The 26,019-nt window shown below is 39.6% G+C and overlaps 2 protein-coding genes across 5 annotated transcripts; one reads left to right on the top strand and one right to left on the bottom strand.

Moving 5' to 3' along the window:
- The first annotated feature begins 11 nt into the window (after positions 1 to 11).
- Positions 12 to 17,331, top strand: fancb (FA complementation group B). 2 transcript variants are annotated; one of them, XM_005723584.2, is made up of 9 exons: positions 12 to 942; positions 1,043 to 1,189; positions 1,451 to 1,540; positions 3,336 to 3,464; positions 4,097 to 4,269; positions 5,075 to 5,505; positions 5,585 to 5,825; positions 6,491 to 6,576; positions 16,932 to 17,331. In XM_005723584.2, the coding sequence occupies exons 1-9, from the start codon at positions 31 to 33 to the stop codon at positions 17,036 to 17,038; spliced, it is 2,316 nt and encodes a 771-aa protein (XP_005723641.1). In that variant the 5' UTR covers positions 12 to 30; the 3' UTR covers positions 17,039 to 17,331. The 2 variants fall into 2 exon arrangements, with proteins under 2 accessions (XP_005723641.1, XP_013763815.1); XM_013908361.1 differs by lacking the exon at positions 16,932 to 17,331 and having other exon boundaries at positions 6,491 to 7,288.
- On the bottom strand, positions 14,548 to 26,019 carry glra2 (glycine receptor, alpha 2). Of its 3 annotated transcripts, none has more exons than XM_005723586.1 (9): positions 25,532 to 26,019; positions 24,790 to 24,911; positions 22,701 to 22,768; positions 21,157 to 21,380; positions 19,958 to 20,040; positions 19,727 to 19,864; positions 19,418 to 19,632; positions 17,340 to 17,489; positions 14,548 to 15,567 (listed from the first exon to the last, which is right to left on the bottom strand). In XM_005723586.1, exons 1-9 carry the CDS (start codon positions 25,615 to 25,617, stop codon positions 15,286 to 15,288), a joined length of 1,368 nt encoding a protein of 455 aa, XP_005723643.1. In that variant the 5' UTR covers positions 25,618 to 26,019; the 3' UTR covers positions 14,548 to 15,285. The 3 variants fall into 3 exon arrangements, with proteins under 3 accessions (XP_005723643.1, XP_005723642.1, XP_005723645.1); XM_005723585.1 differs by lacking the exon at positions 22,701 to 22,768 and adding an exon at positions 22,558 to 22,625; XM_005723588.1 differs by lacking the exons at positions 24,790 to 24,911; positions 25,532 to 26,019 and adding an exon at positions 22,558 to 22,625 and having other exon boundaries at positions 22,701 to 23,957.

The raw sequence follows: 26,019 nt of genomic DNA, 5'->3' as shown, positions 1-26,019 counted from the left end.
AGAAGGCGGAAACGGACCCTTCTCTGCTGCATGATGGAGAGTGTGCTCTCGGAAGATTTGTATCGAAATCCCCATCGGCTCTCCCACTGTGGAAAGACTATCTCATTTAACTGCAAACGGGCTCCGGGCACAAATGACAACGAAGGAAGCGAGTTAATATTCTGCAGTCTTTCATTTGAACGGGAAGGGAACACGTTTCTGAAGGCAGCTGACGGAGCGGCTGTCATCAGCAGGAAAAGATTAGCTCATGTGGATATTGTGAAATGTAAAAGCGTCACGGACGCTCAGAAGAGAGCCACGGCGCCATGTGTTTTAGTGATAAAGAAGAGTGAGAAAAGAAGCAGTTTTCAGTACAGTCTTCTCACACTGAGCTCTTCAAACCGACTGGAGCCCTGTGTGGAGTTTAAACTCCCTTATCAAATGAAGGGGGCTGTGTATATTCTCCAGGGTCCAACTGTGTTGTGGAGGCATGAAGGTGGTGTCCTTTATACATCCCCGCAGGCAGAAGGAGTGAGACAGGTTCCCATTCATTTCTCCCACTGTGTTGTAGGTGAACTCCCTCTCCATAAAGGACAGGTGTTTGTTCTCGGACTGCAAAAGCTTCCAGAAGAGTCCACTAGCCAAACCCTTGGCTATTTTGTTGAAGATGGACAAGTGTTTGATGGCAGTGTGATTTTACCTCATCTATACATTAGCATCACACAGTGCATCTTGGTGGTTGCGGCTGACAGAGTGGATGGTGTGCTTAAATGTGATGTAGTTGCAGCAACATCTAATCGGCTACTTGTTTATTTTGAGAATGGAGTAGTAAAAGATGTTTGTCAGTTACCCTTTGAGCAACCTGAAAATATTCAGGTAGTTAACACAGGAAGATATGGTTCTCTGTTTGCTGTATCCTTTTGTGAGGGGCATGTTTGCACCATATGGAAGGAAACTTTTCAGGTAGGTTTCATGATCTTTTTACAGTCCAAGTCTCTTGTCTACCCCTCATTGTGCTTTAAAAGTTTTAATAAAGTCTACTTTGTTAAACCATCTTCTCCAGATAGCTGCCCTCTGGTCAAGTGTCACCTCCATCCATGTGGATGACTTCCTGGGGTGTGGAACAGACCAGATGCTGCTGGTTTTTAAGGATCGAATTATAGCATTGGAAGAATTCCTCATCACTGACCTTTGTGGTATTTCATTTTCTGTAAGCATATTTTTCTTCTTATGAGTAATGTTCTTATTCCTATTTCCACCAATTTCCTTTTCGGGGGCGTGGGGGGCAAATGTGACAAGCTGATCTATCTGTGATGGATAGGCACCAGCAACACACAACGTTTGATTGGATAAGCGTTTAAAAAATATAATGAATGAATGGAAGACTTAATGTTTTAGTTTACAGGAGTTTTTAGTTTAGGAGTTTTAGGATTTTTTTTTAAGTATGCCTAACTGAAAATACATGTTTCAGCATGGCCAGGACACTGATGCACCAAAGACATCCCCTCCTCCATCAGAGAACTATCTCCTTACACTTAAAGCTTTGGAATCAAGACTGCAGGTGAGTCTTTATAACACATTAATAGAGTAGGTGTAGAAGCACTGAAGTAATATTTTTTTTTGTGCTAATGGTCATACATTATATGGTCCAAAGTATTGGGTCAAATTGGCCTCTTAATTTTTGAATTCAGGGTTTTTCATTGCAACTGATTTCACTTGTGTATGAAATCAAGAACTGAGCCATGCAGTCTCCCTTTACAAACATGTGGGTGAATAAGGGGTGGTTCTAAAGGCCTCATAGAATGTGAGCAGGGTACTGTTATAGGATGCCACCATTGCAATAGGTCAATTTGTGAAATCTCTTCCCTAGTAGATATTCTACAATAAGCTATAAGAGCTAACTGTATTGCAAAATGTATTGCAACGTGGAAACATTTAGTGGGGTCGCCTATTGCTAAAATTTGCTGACTCAAAAACTTCAGAGCTCTACACCTCCTCTGGCATTAACACCAGTATAAATGCTGTGGACCGGGAGCTTCATGGCATGGGTTTCAAAGACCGAGCAGCTCCTGTAGGTGTAATGTGTAGATGGCCCAGTACTTTTTTCCATATGGTTTATGTATGTAATAGATTGCCTTCAGGGGTCACACAGTGGTGCAGTGACTAACAATGGCGCTTCACAGCAAGAAAATCCTGGGTTTGAAACCAGTTGCTGCCTCCCGCTTTTATGTATAGAGTCTGCTTGTTCTTACTGTGCCTGCATGGGTCCTCTCAAGGCCAGTGACATGCATTGTAGGTCAATTGGTGATTCTAAATTAGATGTTTGTGTGAATCCTAGTGAGAATGGTTGTCTGTCTCTATCATGTGTTAGCCCTGTGATGGACTGCTGATCTATCTGTCTTCACACCCAGTGACAGTTCGGATAGGCTCCAGCAATACATAACTCTGAATTGGATAACTGTTTAAGAAAATGAGCAAATTGATGAATGGAAGACTTTATGTTTTAGTTTAACCATACGAGAATGATGGTTACAGCATTATTTTTTTTATTTTTTTTCATCTGAGTTACTTCTGATGTGTTGTGTGATAAGTCAATGTTGTCTAATGGTTTGTAACCCTTGGATGTATTTCTATATGCATTTGTTATCTAGCAAAGTAGCAGTGACAAATTAAAGGAAAAAAATCAACATAAAGCCTCTTAATAAGGGGTTAGGTTCATCTGCCATCAGAACAGCTGCATTGCACCAATGCATTGATTCTTCAATTCTCTGAAACTTTACTGAAGGCATATACATACCATTCTTTAAAAATGTATTGGTGACTTTCATAATGGCGGTTCAGAGTGCTATTTCACATGCTAATCCCACTGTGTTTGCAAGAGCCATGTCATATGATTCAGATCATTTTTCATTATTAATGAACTGTTCAGTGAACCCTCAGGCCCTGTGGATGGAGGTCTTGTCACCCTGGAAGTGACCACTCCCACTTTGTACTGATTGTATTGATTTTCAGCAGTCTTTCCCTCCAAAGGGACTATTGGACTCAAGCTGTGTCAGCAAAATGCCCTTATAGCAAAACAGAGCTGCAAGATCTCGTCACTGTAGGGGTCAAGGGTTCAGGGTTTTCCTTTCATTTGTCGTCCTTTTATATCAAAATTGGAAAAATATTTTTTACACAGAGTTTATTGTGATGCTAATTTGATTTAATCCATACTGGCAGTCACATTTGCTGCATAATTAAAGACCTGATGATGGTATTTGTATGAGATGTTGACCCCTCGTGAACCTAATTTAAGTTACTCACTGTGTGTTAAATTTATAATGTGCCCTGTCAATCAGATATGATTTGTAATTTAGAGTGGATTGACTGTGCTTCAAGAGCTTCAGAGAGAAGTGACAGTGAAGGAAAGCGTTCTACGGCAGTCGGTCAAAGCCCTTACTGATGTGGTCTCAGAAAGAGAGCCTGTTCTCACACAGCATGAGCAGGTACTACAGTAATAACACATCATGCATGCTTTGTTGAAGTGTATTGAGAGAGTAAATTGTTAAACTTAAGCTCGGCATACACTGTGCAATTTTTTTCAGTCACGTTATTCAGCTCCTGCTCAAACTGTACGATTGAATCGCAGGGGTTAGAAGTTTGTAGGTCACGATGCAGGGTCTCACATTATACGGCCCGATGCGACCTGAGTGCTCACACTGTGCGTCCATAACATGAAGCTTATAACACAAAATCTGTCTCTCGCTCTCCCTTTCTCTCCCTTTCTCTCCCTTTCTCTCCCTCTCTCTCCCCCTCTCTTTTAATATGATCTCCAGGAAGTTGAAGTGAACAAACTGTTGGCCTCTTAAATCGAACAAACACCCACAACAAATGCAGTGTATTCCCCCAAAATAAATGTTTTTCAAAGAAAAATTTCAAATACTTTACATCCTTTTTTTTTCTTTTACCTGCATCATTGCATCTGAAGTCTGCTTTTTAAATAACATTCATAAAGTCCACTGTGTCTGTGCCTAAATGCCTGTTGTTCAAATTGAAACGTCTGACATAAAGTGCTATTGCTGTCAGTGCTGTCACACACTTGTCATTGCTGATTATAGTCTTTGCACTTTCCGTCTAGGAAGGGCTTATTGCTCTGTGGGACTCTGATGATGAGTCAAAGAACGAGGCCTTGGATGACAAGATTCACGACATCCCAGCGGTGTCTTCAAAACCTCGAATTGACAAGCTGTGGCATCGCACCACTGAGGGCCGAATGGTTGTGGGAGTGATACTAACTACTGACAGATCAGCGTAAACATGATTTCTTTGTTACATTTTTAAAAATTATTTGATGGACAAAGGTCCAAGGTTCTGAAACGCATTATCTAAACATTTAGTAGTGACGCCTCTGAAATCTTAATCTGCTTGATACCTTGTCACTCATAATCTGTTCGTGTGGTTGAGTGGATCCATGAGTGTAGGGTGAAGACAGAGGCAACAACAAACAACATGGCATTCTGTGCTTTAATCAAGTGACAAGAACCACAGTCCAGCTGTCAGACGGTATCATTGCTGTCTGATTAGATTTATCTGAACTTAAACAGTTGCTGTTTGCTGTGAAATAATGTGGAATAAATCACATTACTTTGCGCTCGATTAAATCAGTAAGAAACTCTAAACATTATCAGCACTAACTGGATAGAGATCCTTTTTTTGCCTTTTTGATTGCCCCTCACTACAAGGCAGATACAGGGTGACTAGGTGGTCACCATGGCAACAAGTTTTTAATATCTTTCCAACCTCCTTATGTGGGAACAAAAAGCTATCAGATTCCTCCATCCACCTGTTACCGATTTTTCATTTGAGAACATGTGAAGGAAAGCTACTTTCATGACGGTCTCAGGTGCCATTTAAGTCCCACACATTGCTGTTTTGATTGGTGTACTTGTACAGCTGATGTAATTTCACTGCCTGGAAATAATCAATTCACAAGCAGTCGCACATTCAATTCACAGACACACGCACACATCGTCTTTACTGTTATATCAATTTCCACTCTGAATAGCCACTATCTGTGTGATATCTGATTGTTAGTGATGTGCTATTTTTGTTCCAGACCAGTGACCAATGTGAGCTTATCCATCCTGACAGACGCGGGCCAGTGCTCAAGGCCCGCAGTCATCCAGACCCAGAGCCAAGTGTTCTGGCTCCCTGCGGCCTGCTCCTCGCCATCATCATCCTCCTCCTCTTCCTTCTCTGCCTCCACATTCCCAGAGCCCCCAGCCAAAAAAAGCAAGCAGCACAACGCCATCAGCACCAATGATCTCAACGCATGCAGAGTGGCTGTGACTGCGGTGACCAAGCTGACACCTCTGTTGAACTCTGGCCGTGTCAAGTGCCATGTCATGCTCCATTACATCCAGACACCAGATGCTTTTTCCTTCATGAGCAACCAAAGACCAGTTGTGTTGCACTGTGGCCAAGTTGCTTTAGACATTCAGAACAATTTGCACACCGAGCTGCTTAAAACTCCCCAACTCATAGCAGGTAAAAGCACAAAGGTGTGCGACTTGTGATTTTACTCCTGACATGTAGATGTTAACAATTGTTTTGTTATTTTCTCCAGATGAGGTTAGAGAGGACTTCCTGAGTCTTTTAGCTGTGCTGGATCACTGGGTCTTCCATATAGACTCTCCTGAATACAGCTTAGGTGACATAAATGGCTGGATTCAAAAAAGAGTGGGTTGTAAGAAGATAGAAGTGAGCCCTCAGTATCTACTATTAAATTCTTCAGGACCATCTGCTCTCATGCTGCTGAACTGGCATCAGATAACCCCTTTTCAGGGAGAGCTGCATGTCCATTCCAGGTAAATAAGTTTCTGATGGCTGATACCAGTAAGGCTGTATTTCTGACTTCTGAGATGTATAGTTACAATTGAATTATCAATTTGGAGATTGAAAGGAGTATTTCTTGTAAATCTTAGAATTTAAGGGTACCGCATGGACCAAATAAACAAACAAGAAGAAAGAACATCTGTTACCCACAAGGATCTGTCCTATGCTATTACATTTAGTCTTTCTATTCTGCTATTCCTTATATTTTCTTTTCTAGTTATCCAAAGCTAGATATTACAACCTGTAATATCACTGCTCAGTGCACTGAGCCACTTCTACTGGGGATTGTCGTGATGTATTAAATTTTATTTAAAGAAAAAGAAAGCATAGTTCTACGAGTAGAAGCCTCCACTGCTCAATTTATATTAACAGATTCAAAGCTGAAATAGCTTTGAAGTTGACTAAGATGTATGTCAGCATGATATACCACTGAATATCAAAGAGATTAAGATTCTCTGGAGAGCAGAGCACTTAAAATTACAAATCCCCAAAATAAACTCTGAACTAGCAGCTGGTTGTGAATCAGCTGACAAATGACAAAAAAAGATTTCAACAAACTTAACTTCTTTAAATGTATTGTGACATGAATTATGTAATAACTTGCGAAATGTCACTCTTTTTTTTTGTTCACATGCAGCCAGTTACAGATGTTCCAGTTCTTGGACTCTCTGCTGGCGTACCTCCCCGAGTCCTGTTCCATCCAGCCTCTCAAAGGTGCTGGAGGTAAGGGTGCATCTAAAATGTTTGCCTTAGCGCTGGAAAAAGAGCTGGTGTCTCTCAGAGAGTATGCCTCATTACTACTCTGCGAAGAAGATGAAGAGAAGCTAAAGGAGAAGTGCTTTGGATATAAAGAAACCCCTGATGCAGGTTCTGTAGAGGGGCTCCAGAAGTGTAGAGCGATGTGCCAGAGGGACTTGGAGAGGAGCAATATGAAGTTGAGCCCCCTGGTGGATGTGGGGCAGTATCGTAGGCTGATCCAAAGCATGTCGAAAATCCAACTTAATGGGGATTTGGCAGCACTCTTAGACATTCAGTTTTCTCCACTAATGTGCTGCAGTGGTTTTCATGGTTAAAAATCCCACCTCTAAGTAGCTTTTTATTTCTTTATTGTGTCTGGTGTAATGACTCAAAAGATACATTTTACCACAAATGAGAACCTAGCCGCTCTGCACAGCCTCTTTGTATTTATGCCTTTCTAGTGTCTATTGATAAAAGCCTTAGCCCATTTCAATTGGACCATGTGGGATTCTTAAAATGACACCTTTATGATGCAGCCCTCTGTTTAATTTCTTTTTCTATTAATGTCCTTTTAGACTAATGTGTTCAAAAATGCCCTTTTATGTCTGTTGCTGCCTGCAGCCACATGCTAGACAGAGATCACTTTCATCCAGGAGTCAGAAACAGTTTGTGTTATGAATAAAGACACCACATGATGGTTTTGCGACGCTTTATGCTTCTTCTCACTGTTTCTCCTCACATAGTTGACTGAAAGCTTTTAGTGGTACTTTCCCCTCATGGTTCGGTTATTTTTGATGCGTAAGGATGTAAAGAAAAAGAAGTCCTTGGAAGATGTTTCTGCTGCGATGCTGCACAGCCTGTCAGTGCTGTAGTTATGATGCCATTCATTCAAGTAAACATCAAATCGTACTCAAAACGGCTCGATACTTAAGGTTTATGTCAGCTTGAATAGTAGCGTTGGCTAAAAGGGAGGGCAAGAGGTTATTTCCTCCCAGTGGAATTTAATTTAGTTTGTTCTGGGAGCTACTCCATCTGTATGTAGTACTTTTTTTTTTACACCTTTATTTTCTCTGCTTCATCGCGTTAAATGCTACCGCAGGATTCATTGTCACAGAATGGGAACATAATTACTTAAAGTGGGCCTATTGTGAACATTTTTGTAACCAGACGAGATTGACAGGATTCACAGTTCGCGATAATGCTTGTTTGTCTTATACTGGACATTTCTTTATAAGGCAACTCTCCCCTTCAAGCCATTATGTGAGCTTGTGCCTTAAATTATAATATTAAGAGCTTCCCTCTATCTTTAACATCATACAGAGAGAGAGAGAAAAGAGTCTGAGCGTTTAGCTTTTTAAAAAGGTTTAACCACTGTAAGCACAGTATACAGAAAATAAGGACAAGCATGATTTATCACATTTAAAAGATTTAGATTATGAGGGATTCTTTATGTCCTACCATTTGAGGGTAAGACTGCTGTGAGCTAATGAATTGTTAATTGAAAATCCTTTATTTTGTTATTTTATGGTACAAAATAATCCTCGAACTTCAGCTGCTATGCAGGCTGATCATACACACCGGCACGTAGTCTCTCACATACAGAAGGAAGCCCATCCCCTTTTGTCTGTGATATAAACACCTCTGTCACTTCTAGCCCCGAAGAAAAACGTTGAATCCTCTACAATAAATAACACCAGTAAATGGCTGGAGGGAAACGGATCCACATGTGGAAAGGAAAATTCAATTGTTTTGGTATTCCAATTAGAGCCCTGAGTGCTGCCACACAAATAAAAAACATGGTTTGTCGTCCTATTATTTCCTGTTAAATTCTATTTACTGTGAGTGGTACAGGACCTCTGCAGGGTTTCTGGCCTCCTCCTCCTCCTCACCTTAATCAGAAAATTTTCTGCCGTTATCAAACTTATCAGGCAAGGGGAAAACAAAATGTATGCGACCCATCTTGAGGCAATTTGCAGACAAATTGATAATGAACAGATTCCTACATTATCTGACACCTGTGCCGACGCCTCCCACCCACAGCGATTTTAGCGTGGAAGCCAGTTTCTACCAAAATAAATTAAGAAAATTAACCTTTTTCTTTCTTTCTTTCGTTCTTTTTTTTTTTTTGAACGTTACTTGGAATTGAAATGGCATCATTTTGCTATCTAATTAGAATAATTTTCATGCTTGATTCCATATCTAATCTTTGTAATCCTATTTAAATGTTTTACACTCTGCGCTCAAAGTCAGCACATTTTTTAAAATCTGAATTTTGAAAGTATTTTTGTGGACAATAATAAGCAATAACATAAAGATACCGTTGCACTGGAAAGCATTATTAAGCTCAGGTGAGTTTATATCTGCCACAACTATATATAACAAATAAGGATATGCCATTTGTTTACATCTGAATTACAGCTGACGTGATCCCCATGATGAATGATGCTTTTAACCTGTTTATACTGGCCCTCTGAGACGAAGGCACTGATTTTGTGTTTCCAGTCGACTTATTGATCCGGGGTCACGGGGCTTTTTCTCTGGTAGATTCTGGAACTCACTTGATCAGCCAAACGGTATGGAAGGGCATTGATTATCTACAACATAATGCATCGTGCACACACACACACACTATATCATTCTGTATCCAGTGAGCTCCCATGTGAGATGACACTCAATTTCAAAGAGGGAGAATTCTCATGAGTTAGCAACATTTGCATTTATTGTTTCCATATTTAAAATATTTAACCTACAAACAGTCTTTTTTTGGAACATCTCACCACAGATAATTAGAGATTTCTAAAACCAGTTGCAGTTAACAGTATTTGTTGAGGTTGCACCTTTTGCATACAAATTGCTGACATAGCAGGCCCATTGTTGTTAAGCCCTTAGGCCTAATATTACAGTCTTTATAGGGTTTTCATGCTTTAGAATGGTCCACCAGGGGTGACTATCATGGCCAGTTTACAGTAATAAAACTGATTAAATAAACAGTAACAATGCTGTAGATTTTCCTTTTCGTCTCTTTCTTATATCTCTTTCTGCATAAAAACATTAAATGATGCTAAAGAGAGGAATAATACTGAATTTATATCATGTGAACATCATTTGGCCACTTTTTGTTAGCTTTTTGTTCAATACTATGTTTCCCTAAGATAAGCAATTGAAAGGAATATAGTTGATGTCATGTTATTATTTTTTTATAGAAACAGTTTGCAGTGTGAGTTCATACACACTGGAGAGAAAAGACTACAGATCAATAGCAGTTTGTCATATCTCCCATTGATCCAATTTCACATTTAAAATAGTGGACACCGCATATGCAACAAAGTTTTCACAAAACCGTCCCTGTTTGTAGTTTAAGTGTAATCTGAGCATCATGTAAGCATAATCCTCTGAAGAAACCCTGAAACTCATTCCGCCTTACCAGAATATAGTAGAAATTGTGTTTGTGATTTAATGCAGTATTTATATCCAGGCTTAAGAGGCACCATTGGTGAAACCAGGCACAAGTGTTCTTAAGTTCATTAATTTCCTGCTTTCCTCTAAGTGGCCATATCAACACCGGTGCAGTTACTATGGCAACCTTCATGTAATGCCTCTCAGACCTCACAAACCAGCCTCAGTAAATCTTGCGGATGATAGAAAGTTGTTTCCTCTTATAAATTATAAGCTGCAAATCATTTTTCTTTCATAAATCGTTCTACTGAACTTGATCGCACGAGGGCTGTTTCATCCTTGCATATTCAAACAGCAGTAACACTGGGCAGTGGTGTAGAGCTCTGGCAGTGTAATGGCTGGTGTTTCCAAGTGCGGATTAGTATCGCTGATTAGTTTATAATCCCTGTGTTTTAAGCACTAAAAAGCAGTTGGATGATTCATGTGACCTTCTCAATAAAGCCACCACAGCCCATGTATTCTGCACTAAATAAAAAACAGGGTTGAATGGATGCTAGCGCTATCAACAGAATGGCAATGACTAACATTATTGGACACCTAATATATTAGTATGCTCTTGTGAAAAAGAGTGTGCACACATTTTTACTTGTAAAGTTTTGCATAACAGAGCATATTTTTTAAATAACCACAGTAACCACAACATCAGATGAACAACAACATGTCATATATCATACTGTCTTTTTTATTTAATAAAACTTAAGACAAAATCCAGAAACTGTGTGTGAAAAATTACAGTACATGCTTACTGTTCCATTGGATTTAAGAGGGTAAGTAGCAGACTGATCATCAGTAAGTGTGAGCACATCTATAAAAGCAGATTTTTTGGCACTTTGCTGGTCTGGAACATTTAGATGTGTGTTAACATGGAAGAAAGATACCAATGCCAATGAGGAGGAACACGAGCAATGAACCTAGAGAAAGAGTTGATGTTTATGAAACATTTTCTAGGCAATTTATGTCTATTATTCTGTCTGTTATTCTATTGCGCGAAAGTGGAAAGTTGCCAATCATCACAGGAGTGGACATCCCAGCAAACTGCAAGGTCAGATCATACAATGAGAGAGAGATTGCAACAAACACAAGAGCTGCATCTCAGACAATAATGCACAATGCCAAGTTTGGCGATAACCAAACACAGCATATCAGCAGAAACACCTCGTACCAGCTGTAAAGCACAGTGGTGGAAAAGTGCTAATTTCGGCTGGTTTACAGTTTACAGCCACAGCACCTGGATCAGTGTGTCCACTATGAACTCCTCTATGTAGCAAAGTATCCTAGAGTCAAAATGAGGCCATCTGTTTGACAGGTACAGCTTGGCTGAGGCTGCGTCATACAATAGGAGAATAATACTGAGCATGGCGGCAAACCAACAAAAGAATGCCTAAACGAAAAAGAATCAATGTGCCACAATGGCCCAGTCTAAGCCCAGACCTCAACATGATTGAAATGCTGTGACAGCACATTAAGAGCGTAGTGCATAATTTAGTGGCCACAAACCTCAATGAACTGAAGCAATTTTGTAAAAAAGAGTAAACCAAAATTTCCCCAAATTAATACTTCGAGTTGCTGCTGAAAAGGGTTCTATAACCTCCTGAACCCCAGTGCTTCTCCATTTTCTCTCAGTTTTTTTATAATAAATAATCGCAGTGCTTATCTGAGGTGTTGTTTAAATAATCTTAAACCTGGGAAATACAAGATAGTTGGGTTTTTTTCATTTTTTTTGTCCTGATACACAAAACCTTCACGACTGTATATCCATCTGTACATATAGGACTAGGGTAGTGGTTGCATTTGTTTGAGCACAAATGCTGTAACAACAGGTGTAAACCATCTAACGGACATATTTGTTTGTAAACAATAAATACATTTAGGTATATAATTGCCGTTTTATGCCTCTGGAGCCGTGCCAGTATTTTCCCTTCAGCTAGTAGGCACGCACCAGCTGATGGAATCTCTGTATTACAGTGTGAAGTCCATTATCATGCATTAATGGAAACCTACTGTCAGATCATATCTATGTCACCTCAGGCCACCCAGTGATCCATGCCATGTGTCATCACCCTGACTTATCAGCTTGGCAAAGAGAAGTGGCAGTGTTTTCATTTTCTTAGATCTGCAACCGAGCACAAAAAAGTATTTTTGCGTGTTTGTGCCGGGTTTTTTTTAAGGCATCCATCTTTTATTGTTGTAGAAGAAAGCAATGCAAACTATACTCTCATCAACAAATGGATGAAAATGTCAATTCAGAGGACTGGTCACTTATTTATAAATGACAGGAGACGCAGAAATAAAGTAAATATGGTGCACGGTCAATTTTATTGATGTACAGACCAATAAATAACCTTTTTTCATGAATAGCATTCAAGAAAAGAGTTTGTCACCACAGTATATAAGGAGTGCAAGGGTCATTAGCTGCTTTGTACCATTACTGTTATGCAGATCTGTCCTTCACTTTTCAGTCCATCTACAAACAAATATCATCAGCCAGCAACAAACAAGTGAAGGGAAACAGTCCACAGCGGAAGTATACAGAAAGATATTATTTTATAACAAACATAACTTTTTCCCATTACAATAAATATTTTATTTGTCTAAATCTACAAAAACATAGCTCAAATTCTAAAACTATACCTTACATACCTGGGGGTATTAACCCTGGAATTTAAAATAATTCACGTGAATACGGGCGTGTGATAACATTTAGCAACATAGTGCATGTTCACAGTTTGTGGGCTTACCTATACACTTGCTCAAAATAAGCCATTATACCTTTTTCATGTGAGATATATGATATTTTGCTAAATAAACTGCACAAGAATGAAAAGCAAAGTTAAAGACATCAACAAAAAGGTGACATCATTTCCGAATATTTATAATTCACTTAGAGAAAAAGGAAACATTGTTAAGTACCTTTGGATGTCTGGCCACTGGTAGAAAAGCTCAAAGGCTGCGTTCAGCTGTGATAGACCACCCAAAAGGGGAAAACAGAGAAGCGTAGCACTTTATCCGACCAAATTGTTGACATCTAAGGCCTCAGGATTTAGTAAAAATGCAGAACCCAATTCCTGATTCCAGATTTTCATCTGATTTATTCATACCTATGCCTGAGACATTTACTGCTGCTTAGTTTGGTGCTCTGCTCGTATAGTTCGAAACAGTGGTTCTCAAAGTAAAGCCAGGGGATCCACAAGGGCGAAATTATGAGCTAAAGACAGATAGATTATTTTCTATCATTTAAAAGGGATTGGAATCATTTGCAGCACTAAATTGGGTGCACCCCATGTTATATTTGGGCCAATAGAAACTCTGGAATGATTATGACAGATGATATCAATCTTATGTGAAACCACTTACAGTGCTGTGAGAAAGTCCCCTTTCTGATTTCTTACTCCTTATTTATTTCTTTATTTGCATATTTGTCACACTTGAATATTTCAGATCATCAAATAAATGTTAGTGTTAGAAAAAAATAACCTGAGAAAACACAAAATTTTATTTTTAAATGATTATTTCATTTGTTAAGGGAAAAAAAGCTCACCAAATGTACTTATCCCTGTGTGAAAAAGTAATTGTCCCCCATGTTAAATCATGAATTAACTGTGATTAACCACATATTTTTGGAAAACAACACAGAGAGCCTCATTCTGACACTGTTGTGTCTCCTTTTCCAATTTAATGGCAAATCCAAGAGGGGATTCAAAGGATAAAACATGGACTAATATAAGAGATGTAATGACTGAAGTTCAGTTTAGTTGGCTACACTCAGGCCTGATTACTGTGAGACCTGCAGAATCAATAAATCCCATTAACTAGTCAATTTCGCCTGACCAGGTGAAGTTGACTACTTGACACTCATGCCACAATATAAAGAAACGGATGAGAAACCAATTCATGGTTCCATTAATTACAATGAGTCATCCAGATCCTAAAACAGCAAAGGAGCCTCAGACCATGACACTACCACCACCATGCTTGACCGTTGGGATAATGTTGTTTTTATGAAATGCTGTGTTAGTTTTATGTCAATATGTAACACAACAAAAAACCAAGATATTTACTCATTGAAGGGTTTTTTTTGTTGTGTTACATATTGACATAAAACTAACACAGCATTTCATAAAAACAACATTATCCCAACGGTCAAGCATGGTGGTGGTAGTGTCATGGTCTGAGGCTCCTTTGCTGTTTTAGGATCTGGATGACTCATTGTAATTAATGGAACCATGAATTCTGTACCAGAATATCCTAAAGGAGAATGCCCAGCCATCATTTTCAGCAGGTTATGCAGCAGAACAATGATTTGAAACACACCAGCATGTCTAAAATCTGAATGGCTCAAATAATTATCTCAAACTCTTGACTGTAGTTCTTACTGCTAAGGCTGGAACAACCAGTCATCAGGTTTTGGCTATCATCGCAAAGTTTTGAGTAGCTATTTTTCCTTAATAAATGAAATCAGCATTTGAAAAATACATTGTGTATTTATTCATATTGTCTTTGTCTAATAATAAAATTGATCTGAAACATGTAAGTGTGACAACTGTGTAAAAAAAGGACGGGGTGCTGTTTAGCTTGGCTTGTTAGCCATCTAAGTAGCAGACAAGCATTAAGAAACTGAGTTATTCAACATCATCCAGCGATTCTACCACATCAGCTAATGTGGTGTTACGATTGTTAAGGGCTTCTTGAAACATATTTTTTAGAGGTCCCTGGCCCCAAAAGTTATGTAATGCTATGTGAGAGCTATGTTTTGTATAAATAGGGTGGAAGTTCTATGACAGAAGTCCATTATAAAACAGTCCTATGCTACCTCGGTAAGAAAATTTGCAAAACGTCTTGAGGGCTTGACAGAGCTACCCTAGAGTTACGGATTCATGGAATGTTCCTCTGTTTCTTGGTTGTAGACCTCAAGGCTGAATCAAATCAAAATCATTTTGGTCCATCTTCTCCAGCATGTTAGTGAGTCTTGAGCTAAGACCTTTTCTCTATAATCTTCAGAAAATATTTTGCAGCAGTACAAGAACAAATAAAGCATCTGTGTCTGAACAACTGTTCACATTATCAAATCATGAACATTACTGTACGATTCATAAATATTGTACGTTATCCCTGAAAGAACACCACCATTACCACAATGGTGCCTCTCAATGCACAGTTTACCCTCTCATCTCCCTGTGCTTTCTAAGCATTTCTCAATCTGAGAAATGTAAAATATGTTCTCAGCCGACGGCAAAGTCTTTACTTTTTATGGATGTCCTCATGCCGGATGATCTTGTAGGTAACCCAGTAGAAGACATTGAAGATGAGGAAAGCCAGAGGAAAAGCGGCCCGTGAGATCGTGTCGATCCTCTTGGCTCTGTCCACAAACTTTTTCCTCATGGTGTCTATGTCCTTTGAGGCTGATTGTTGAGGGTTGGGAGCTGGAACAGCATTTTTAACAGCTGAGCCATCCTTTGTTGGCAGACATTGGCTCATGTTGTAGCCGGCAAAATTAAAGCGGCCTTCACGCAGATCGTCATCCTGAAAAGTGACATGCACATGTGGATGAGTTTGCTAGAGCTTTTTAAAAGCCTGCAGCTCAGATGTTAGGCTTTACTTTGTAATGACTGAAGGTTTTTCAACAAACCCACATGAACATGAACATTAATCATGAGATATTGCACTTTCAAATTAATTTAAAATAAACTCCCAAGATAACCTGATGCACAGTGGCGGAAAAAACATTTACAGAGATTGCTTTGGGAGATGAATCTTAATCCATCCATCCATTTATTTCCTTCTGCTTATTCAATACAGGGTCACAGGGGGGTGAATCTTAATTCAGACAAACAGCAATAAAGGTGCATGTGTTCAGCGCCCCTGACAAGTTTCTATGGCTATGATAGCAAATAGAGGTAGAGCTAATAGGAAGTCAGCAGTTTTGCAGGTACTGGGATAACAAAACAAGACCATTATTATTATGTTGTATTCTTTTATTCTGGAGGAACTATAGCAGTTCCTCCTGGGTTGCACATGAGACTTCCTTTTTCTCCATTTAAAAGATTGTCATTCAAATCAACAGCTGAAAGATGGTAATTGCCACATACTTGTAGTTAGAAAATGTGCTTTTTGTGATGTAAAACTAAACTGACTCACACTGACAATTCATCCAGCTCTTTGGACAAAATTTGGTAGAAATCCATCCATCACATCTGAAATCACAAAGGCCAGTATCATGGTGGCCACAGTCAACAGTATGATGACCTACATAGACTCTGAAACATCATTTCTCCTTTCCTTTTGAAATTTTTTCCTTTTTTGTCATGCAGTCCAAATAAAACCAGTGTTTTATTGACTGACTTTATATGACCTCATGCTTCCTGCCTGCCGATCACCATGAGTGTTAAATCCCTGGAGTTTGGCTGATTTTATTCTGGGACTATTTTTCCGACTGAGCCTACTGCCTGCCCCCTTTCTCATGGACAGTCTGCCTGTGTATGACCCCTGCTCTGCCCATTAAAACAAGATTTATAGACTTTTATCCAGAGCTCTGTCCGATTCCTGCATTGGAGTCTGCTCTTGGTTCGAGCACATTATAGTTAGGCTGCATCTTTCTGGACTCATGAGCTTTATACCAAATTCTAAAGTAATTCACTTGGTAAATTTTGAAATATGAGTGAAAATTTTGACTTTTGGCATCTTAAACAAAAAAAGGGCGTGAGACTTTACATACCTGATCTACTGTGATTCATGCTCTGAGCCATACAAATGTTTTACAAAATTTAAAGCAATCCATCCAATAGTTAATGAGAAATTTTGTTTCAGACCAAAGAGGTATTATTGATGCTCATCCTCAGAGACACACTACTTCTTCTTCATCTTCTTGTTCTTGTTTCTTCCTTTAGGGGTTGCCACAGCAGATCATCCGCCTTCATCTCAACATATCACTGGCACCTCTCACACCAGCCCTCTGCATGTCCCCTTTCACTACATCCATCAGTCTTCCCTGTAGTCATCATTTTTCCCTCCTGCCTGACAGCCCCATATTCAACACCTTTTGCCCAATATATCCACTATCCCTCCTCTGCCCACGTCCAAACCATCTTAGCTATGATAATCAGCATGTTTGATTTGGCAAAGGTTTTACATCAGATGCCTTTCCTAACACAACCCTTCCTATTTATCCCATCTTGGGAACAGCACTAGGAGTTCAATGGCTTGTCGGCCCCACCTGTCACTGGGTTCCCAGAGACAAGCTGCTAATGTGGCTAAAAAGTTTGAAGAGCAACCATGTGAAGACTTCGAAAGCCTACCTTGTGATTCCTTCTTTGTCTTCGCCTCAGGCGAAGGAACTCTTTCTGTTGCCTGGAGACAAAATTAACCCCAGCATATTCGAGCAATGCAGCAAATACAAAGAGCAGACACACAGCCATCCAGATATCAATGGCTTTCACATAGGAGACCTGGGAGAGAAAACAGATGTTTTTTGTTAGATTCTTCAAGCTGACAGCATTGGCTAACAGTTAAAATAAAGTGTGAATGTAGCCTTTAGCTGGGAACGCTATTTAATTTTTGTATTTCTCTTTTATTAATATTAAACTTGAGTCCTATGTGTTGTTGTCTATCAGTTGTTCCACAGCCACTTTCTGTGTTTTTCATTTTATTTTGCTCCTTCAGTTAATTGTGACCTCTAAATAGCTGTAATTACAGATAATGTTTGCTAACAAGTGTGTCAGAGCTGCCAGCAGTGTCAGTGATTGCGTGGCTTTAACAGTAGCAAATAATTAATGTCTCAACCGCTAAAAGAAAGAGAACTGTGGCATTACTTTGTACCTGTAGTTCCCTGACTTTGATCTGGTTCTTTTGAGAAAGTGAAGATGAGGCTGAAACCTTTTTCTGCTCATCAGTGTGACCCCATCCTTTCATGACAGCTGATTAGCATGTGGAGAAACATCTCTGGTTCTAGAGGGCACTTAAGGCATATTGAATTGTTGTCCGTGCACTGAGGCTGTCAAAGGCTTGCCTTTAAATATTCATCAGCATACGTGTCTTTCATATGAGAATCTCTGACAGGGCTGAGGCCTTTTAGTGCTCATGTGCAGACTGATGTGTGACTGATCATCATCTGACTCGTGTTGTTTCTGCAGTACCTTTAACACTTGATACAATTTTTTTTGTTACGCCTTGAAATGACCACAGTTTATGACAAAAATGTTACATATTGTGAACTGTATCAGGCCCAGCTGTGCTTCTACAAAAACACAAAAATAGAGTATCTTATTCTCTGATGTATTACAGTGGCTTTCACAACAGCTCTGAGCTGTAGTTTAAACAGTCCACTGTGGAGAACGCTTTGATTTGCTTTGTTTGTTCTCTCAATTGGTTCAGTGTTTATTTTTGAGTTATAAATCCATCCTCTGTGTGAAATGTTGATGCCTGAGTCTCACACTAAAGGAGCAGCACCCATTTTCAGCTCATTGCACTGACTGCCTAAAGAAGAAATAGTAAAATCTGTTTGATCCACTGGTTGCTTTTGTTTCAAGGTACAGCTGGGATTCTAGGTGCCTACAGCTACATTAAAACTGCAGGGACCTACTATCTTTTTAATAAACTATGAATGCTTTCTAGCAGTGTCAGACAGAATTTATTCAAATGCCAATTACAGTTATGGTTATAAAATCTATTTTTTCCTTGATTGCATTAATTCAAATGATAAATATTTATGACAACCACTCAAACAATATAATTACATAATGGATGTAAACGTACAAAAAATGTAAAAACTCAGAGGTGGATTTATGTACCAGTGATCAGTCTTAAATAGCAACATTTGATATTTAATATTTAAACTGCTATTTGACTTCATACTGACTGCATTGTCCATCCTCCGCTCTCCTAGCTGAGCGGCTGAAACCTGTCCAGGCTGTCATAGAGTCAGAGGGAGGGCCTCGAGTCTATCACAGGGCTCACCCAGAGAGACATACATCCAATTAACTTAACAAGCATGTCTTTGGACTGTGGGAAGAAGTCGGAGCACCTGGAGACAATCTTGCCAGCAGACATATATTTAACTTGCATATCCATAACAAACTTTCACTTTTAAAAGAAATATTAATCTCTTAGGTTACTTCCTGTGTGCTCTCTGTTCTTGCTTTAGAAAATTTACCCTGTGATATGACATGAAACACTTTGGCTAATCACAAGTCTTTTCAGACCAGATCAGGTGAGTTGTACAAATTACTATAAACAGCAAAGACATCTGTGGGAACATGGTTCAACGTGAGACGCTTATGAGAAATATCTAACAAAACCTAGGACTCAAGCTTCATATGTTTTTGCCACATACAAGGCTTGTGCTTATCTGCTGGAGGAAAACAAACAAAGGTTTTACCTTTGGAAGAGAAGCCCTGGACCCAGAGCTTTGGGTGGTCATGGTAAGCACAGTGGTGATTCCCAGCGCCACTCTGGCTGGAGCAGCATCCATATTAATCCAAAAAGACACCCATGAGAGGATGACAATGAGGAGAGAAGGAATGTACATCTGGATCAGGTAGTAGCCCATTTGGCGCTCCAGGTGGAATTTAACTTCAATACAGGTAAACTTCCCTGTTCATCAACAAGAAAACATATTTAAAAATGCAATTCAGCCATCAACCTGGGAGAAATGTCAGCTGTTTGAAACATAGACATAAATGCTGACCGGTGTTGTAGTGTTTGGTACAGTAGCCCAACTCCTTCTCATCCCTCATGATAAACTGAGGCAGGGTGAGTCCCTCCGACACCTGTACTGCACCGTTCTCCAGCCACTCAAACACCAAGTCATTCATGGTGTATCCAACTAGAGCCAGAGAAGAACGGGTGAATTTAGTAAGTAGATTCTCATTTTAGAAAGTGTAGCAAAAATCTGGAATATAAAAAGATCAGCACTTACAACTTTCCAGTTGCATCGTACAAGTTTGGACGTCCATTGGAAAGTTCTTCAGATCCATCGGGCACGATAGAATGAGAGTCAACCTGCAACATGACACAAGGTCACAATGTAAAATGTAACAAACAACAGTGTTATTTGATGTCAAAAGAAGGCTTATTAACACTCAAACTAGCAGCTCGACATGCGTATTGAAAAGAATCTTGAAAAATTAGATTACAGTTGGTACTTTTTTTTAGTTGTATCAGGTATTGGCTGCTCTTTCTCCTGTGTCATAACCTCCAACATATCATGTAGGATACCCTTCAGCAGGTTCCTATTACACTTTCATTACTGCAACTTATTGTTTCTGTGATGCATTGTGGTCCACAGTCTGCTCACTCTGTCATTTCTCTCATGAATGGAGACTGCAGCTAACCACCTTTCATTTTTCTTCTTGGCCCGCGATACCTTAACACCTGAGCACCACTCAGAGTTGAGCCGCTTTCTAAATGGACTCAGAATTGATCTGCTTTATATCGCATCGCTGCAGAGAAAATTGGATGTTGCATGTGGCTTTTGTATTGTAATAAAATGCAACACATTTTACAAGTTTTTTTTTTCCTTTTTGGCTTGTACTTGTGGTGGTATGGATCCTAAGTTTTCAAACATCTTTTCATATTTAATAGAAGACCAGCATGGAGAAAAATACCCCCTTCCTTCTCAGCTCTAAGTTTGGGCTTTACTTTAGATTTTCACCAGCGCCCCTGAGATTTACTTGTCCTCTTGCAGTCGTATTGCACATGGGAATGTGCTGCGGTTCAGAAAATTATACAGTTTCAAAGAAATGATCACAGTGAGATAAAAATCTGTTTCAAATTGCATGCTGCAGATTGACAGTCTTTGATGTTTAAGAGAAAGTGTAAGAAAGGCAGTAAGTGAACATGTCCTGCGGTAATCTGAGCATTCAGCAGAGATTTCTGCTTCAGCTACACTAATATCAAACTGTGTAAAAGGCAAGTTATTATTGCCGCTTCCTAATCTACCAGTTATTTTCCTCATTTTGTCCCTTTGGAGAACATTGGTGGTGAAAAAATGTCCAGAAACTTTTTTGTCCCAATATCAAAAAAATAATAATTATTAAAACATTTTCAAATAATGATGCTCTAGTGCAGTTCTTCAGCCTTTTAAAATTGTCTTTAAAAACCTGTGAAGTACTACACCTGATGCTGTAGAGGACAGTCCCATCCTTGAAGATCCTCAGCAGCTTGTTGTCTGTGGTGACATCATGGAAGTTGGCTCCTTTCTCGTTGGCGAAGAAGAGGTCAGGCTTCCATATGGAGTCCAGCATAGATGGGTCCAGGTCAAGGGAGGAATCTGGGTATTTACTGTACGCCAGCCGAGGGTCATTCCACTTCTGCCGCAGGAAGATGTTCACTCTGTAATCCTGCGGAGATGACAGGCGGCTTTGCATATTTTGCAGCGCAGCGATTCGGGTTATGAGAATGCATGCTGATGGAGGAATGTCAATCACTGGTATCAGTTTTTAATATTACATAACCTTCTTTTTGACAAGGTAAATACAGGAAATTTTGTATTTATTTTCTAATACACAAATCATAAATGAAATGCATCTTTAGACCAGACAGTAATGAATGTTTTTGGTGCTTCCAGTGTGTTTTGATGATCATTTTTTAAAACTTTTATTGCAATGCAGAAGGATCGAAAGCAATCCTGTAACATCAGTAATAATCCATGAAAAGTAATAAAAGGAAAATGAGTGACAAATGTGCAAAATTTATATCATTCAGCAATACCATCAAAATTAATCTTAATTATCATACATTTGTTCTCATGGCAACTTTCATGACTACGTATTGTTGCAAGCTGCATTCACAAGCCACTGACCTCACCATAACCTTTCTTATTCAAAATGATGCAAGAGAAGCTAAATGAGGTGTTTATCAGATGCAGAGCCTGAAGAGGAGGCATCTGACAGTACAGTTAGCAGTAGACTGAGTGTCACACAGCTCAATGTAATTGATATGTCACGATGATGAGAAGCCCTTATGTTGCTTGACATTTTATCAGCATATTGGCGGTTCCAAATATCTGCATGCCCGTCTTAATACTGTGTAATTTCCTGGCAACCGTACATGTTCCACCTCCTGCGCAAATTATCATTTTCCATTTATGATCTAAGTAGTTATTATCACTCATTACGATTTGATCCTGATTAGTTTCAGTGCAACCCTGCAGGTTTTATATTTTTACCCTTCAGGGGCTGGATGCCTTCACACCTCATGCATTGCACATCAGTTTGTTTGAAAGCCCCAGCCCCCCACTGTTAATTATTGGCTCTGCTTAAGTGACTTGTCAGGATTTGTTGTATGAAATAGTAAAACCAGACTCATGGGAGCAGAAACCAATATTTGACTGGATAGCCCGCCAATAAACTTTTTGATGGCAAAGAACTAAATCTTATTTAATGAATAGGAAGACATGGCATGGAAGGATGTTTTAAAAAAGGTCAGCAAGGCTAAGTAAAAACAGGATGATTCAGTCATATCTCCATAGGAGAGGTCAGGGCTTTAAAACATGTCCAAACACAACGCTCAACTCACCATTGTAGTTTCTGCTATAGAACCAAAGCTGTTGATAAATATGTTGCAGGTAACATTAACTGGTGGACCTGCAGGTTGAGGAATAGATAACATATTGACACATTGTACAGGACAAAAATCAACCAAATACCAGAGGAACTCACCATAGTTGTCTCTGTGACAGAGCCGAAACTGTTGATAAAAATATTGCATGTAACGTTTACAGGGGGACCTGTGAAATGGAATGACAATGACATGACAGGAAAAAGCCTTAAACCATACGTATTATAAAGGATGACTGGGTTTCAGGTGGGGAAGATATTTTGACAGGAAAACGGAAAATATGCATTCACAGAACAAACGGTGTTTTGAACTTTTGTTTTTGAGGGAGCTTCGGGGCAGGAAAAATCTATTAATTAGTAAAGGCACCACTGTGTCAGCTTAATGTTATAATGATGCAGTGATGTCTTGTAGGGTAGTGTAGGCAATCTTTCAAGGTTGTCGTGCTGTAAACACATTTTTCTTGTGTCTACACAACACAAGAGGAGACATGCACATGCAGATAGGAGCATGCACACAAACACAAAAGTACCTTTGGCTGAATAATCAATTAGAAATCCCCACAAAATGTAATGTTAAGTACTCTATTAACTAAGAGTTGTTTCAGTATAAACAAAATCGCAAAATAACTGGTTTTGGCTTCAGAAATGTGATTATTTTATGTGACGAATTTTGATTTGGATGATGAAGCTGGGATTGTCACTGACATTCCCTTTCTTTTTACTAAACAATTAATTTCTAATCAACTGGGAAAGTCATCTAGAGTATTTTTTTAAAGTGAAAACACTCTCTGGTTGCAGTTCTACAACAATCTTTTCTTCTTTGTATCAAATCTGAGCAGTTTCTCTCCAACACTGTGAGTAAGAAGTGCCCGGCATGCTTTGATGAATAGTGTCATCTTTTTCTGTATAGAAGAGGCTGAGCTGAAATCTCTTTGCGAGGCTTGGCAGGTTATGTGCCATTTAAAGTCAAAGCAAATCTTTTTTCGCTCTCTCTCTCTCTTTTTCTCTCTGATAAGTGGAGCTGTAAGCCCTTCCTAGTGCCCTTCCCCTGTGTTTTCTTCATCAATATTGCATGGAGCTTGGTATTAATATTTGCCTCAGTTTGTCGTTAGCTTGCTACATTTAACAGTGGAAGCAGAAAAATATGGCAGTACCTGCTCACTCACGCAAAGGAAATCTAGGGCAACCTTCAGAAAATGAGTTCAACACTCTTCAAAGTGTGACTAGCAGGTTCAGAAGCAAAATCATCTATTTACGATGAAGTGAGCTCATGCAAATGTTGGGGGGGAGGGTTCTTGCCAGAAAATGTATGCGTGTGCATTCAGAACTCTGTGTGTGTGTGTGTGTGTGTGTGTGTGTGTGTGTGTGTGTGTGTGTGTGTGTGTGTGTGTGTGTGTGTGTGTGTGTGCATGATCAGAATAAAGAATAACCGGAAACATAAAATCAGGCTTTTTTTCTTTTTGAAGGCTAGAAGTGATGCATCATCCCTCGGCAAAAAAAAGAAAAAAAATGTGCGCTGTTGTTTTGCGGGGTCTCTTTTTCTTTTCTTTTGTGTCTCTCTGCGCTATAAAATTTTTTTTCCCTTTGCCTCAAGTGGGAAGGAAAGATCTGGGCCATGTGTCTCTGAGTCTGATTAGCTCCTGTGCTGTACTGTCTGACTGCTTCAGCTACCCAGCAAGTCCCTGTCCACCTGACCCAGCCTGGAGTGGGCCTGAACGCCGCTGGGCTAGCATCTTCTCACTCAGCTCTGTTCCAGTGCTGTGATGCTGTGTCTGTCCTCAGCATCACAGCAGCAACAACAACAGAGGAAGTCAGTAGCCTGCAGCCTTGCCATGGGGGCACCATCCATCATTTGGCCTGTCATGGTGGCATCCTTGTCTACTGCAAGAACCAATTTGTTTCTTTGTGACGGAGATATTTACAAGCATCTGTTTTAAATGATGTTATCCTGATGGGGATTCTGCTTTACACATTTTCAGGAAATGAAAACATGCACGCAATGTTATAATGAGGAATTAATTTGTGGTTTCATTCAAGCCGGAACAATCATGTTACTGATGACTGAAGTGATTGTGTGTTCTGAGTCATTTTAGTGAATCATATAAGTAAAGATGCCCAACTTGCTGTGTTTCTAGAAATTTGTGGGGCGTGTGGAGATTATGTTAAAACATAAAGATCGTGACAAACAAACCTTTAAAATTCGGTCTTATTCGCGCATCATACCCAGACGTGCGACCCATGAGTGAGTCCAGAAAGTCTGATGGAGACAGGTTGGAGGATGATCTGGAATCGTGCTCCTTGGCGTCCACAACTCTGGAACGCACACATGGTGAGAAAAATCACTGGATCACACAAGTCAGAGCTCAGAATCGGGAGTTAAACCTTATCTTTCCCCTAGCAGCTGCCTCGCAGTGGTGGGCACGCAGAGCGAAACCAGAAAAAATGCGTTAATTGGCACAAACGTATCGGATGGGATTTCGACGTCGTGGGCTTCTCCTCTAAGAAAGGATTATTCTGTTGATAAAGATTCACGCACAGATACCACACCACGCTGTAGCCATGTTTTAACGCAATGTTGAGTTGCCAGAGGGGAAGGGAAAATACCATCACACGCGTAAACGTCTCTGTCACCATTTAAGTACAAACCAAATTTCCCAATACGAATATTATTTGTATTAATAATATTTTAGTTAGAGAATAATCTCGACAAAACAATCGATGATTAAAATCTTAATCAAGAAAGAGTTTTGAAAATAAAAGCACATCATATTCAATTACCAACTTTGTTCAGAAATGTCTTCACTGTCGCTGCTTTCATGTCGTTTCCCTAACATCGAAAACTTCTAACATTTAAATTTTCAAACTTTACTTGGAAGAGACAAAGTGTTTCACGGATATTGAATCAAATGTGTTTGATAAATAGATTCGCCTACCTGAAGTTGTTTGTCTCCATCACATATATGAATAAAGCTGCTAAAACCTTAATAAGGGAGCGATTCATTCCTGGTGGTTTCCCCATGTGCTCACTTTTCTATTTCTTCCATATGTTTACATTAGTCAAACACATAATCCAGATAGGGACCCCGCTTTTTTCCGGACTAAGTCGTGGGCGTTTGGGTCTTCTTTTGTCACAGAAATATACAGGAGACATTCCTCAACGCGGTTTCATGAAACTCCCGAAAACAGATTTGTCGAAGCGTAGGTGTGAAGAGACATCAGTCCAGTGGCCAGACGTAGAGAAGCTGAAACTCCAAGACGCATCAGCTGGAAGCTCTGCTTCGGTGGCGCTGGCTGAGATGTAAGAGCGGGCTTTGAGAAGAACAGCCCGTTGGCTTGCGTTGTTACTCATGAAGTGAGATCTTTCTCAGGTGGGGGGAACGTCAAGGAATGAGAGAGGAACGCCTTTTTCTCATTTCAGCAC

The sequence above is a fragment of the Pundamilia nyererei genome, unplaced genomic scaffold, assembly GCF_000239375.1.
Source record: "Pundamilia nyererei isolate P.nyererei 1_Seehausen unplaced genomic scaffold, PunNye1.0 scaffold00009, whole genome shotgun sequence".
In the NCBI taxonomy this organism is placed as follows: Eukaryota; Metazoa; Chordata; class Actinopteri; order Cichliformes; family Cichlidae; genus Pundamilia; species Pundamilia nyererei.
This window is presented reverse-complemented; position numbering and strand designations above follow the sequence as displayed.

What these genes read in the sequence shown, in the direction of transcription:
- fancb (XM_013908361.1), top strand. Translation starts at nt 31, where the DNA reads ATGATGGAGAGTGTGCTCTCGGAAGATTTGTATCGAAATCCCCATCGG. An exon ending in CTAACTACTGACAGATCAGC is followed by an intron (nt 4,270 to 5,074) that starts GTAAACATGATT and finishes TTTTTGTTCCAG; the next exon opens with ACCAGTGACCAATGTGAGCT. An exon ending in GAGCTGCATGTCCATTCCAG is followed by an intron (nt 5,826 to 6,490) that starts GTAAATAAGTTT and finishes GTTCACATGCAG; the next exon opens with CCAGTTACAGATGTTCCAGT.
- glra2 (XM_005723586.1), bottom strand. Translation starts at nt 25,617, where the DNA reads ATGGGGAAACCACCAGGAATGAATCGCTCCCTTATTAAGGTTTTAGCA. An exon ending in TACCAAACACTACAACACCG is followed by an intron (nt 19,633 to 19,726) that starts GTCAGCATTTAT and finishes GTTGATGAACAG; the next exon opens with GGAAGTTTACCTGTATTGAA. An exon ending in GACAAAGAAGGAATCACAAG is followed by an intron (nt 15,568 to 17,339) that starts GTAGGCTTTCGA and finishes GTCACTTTTCAG; the next exon opens with GATGACGATCTGCGTGAAGG.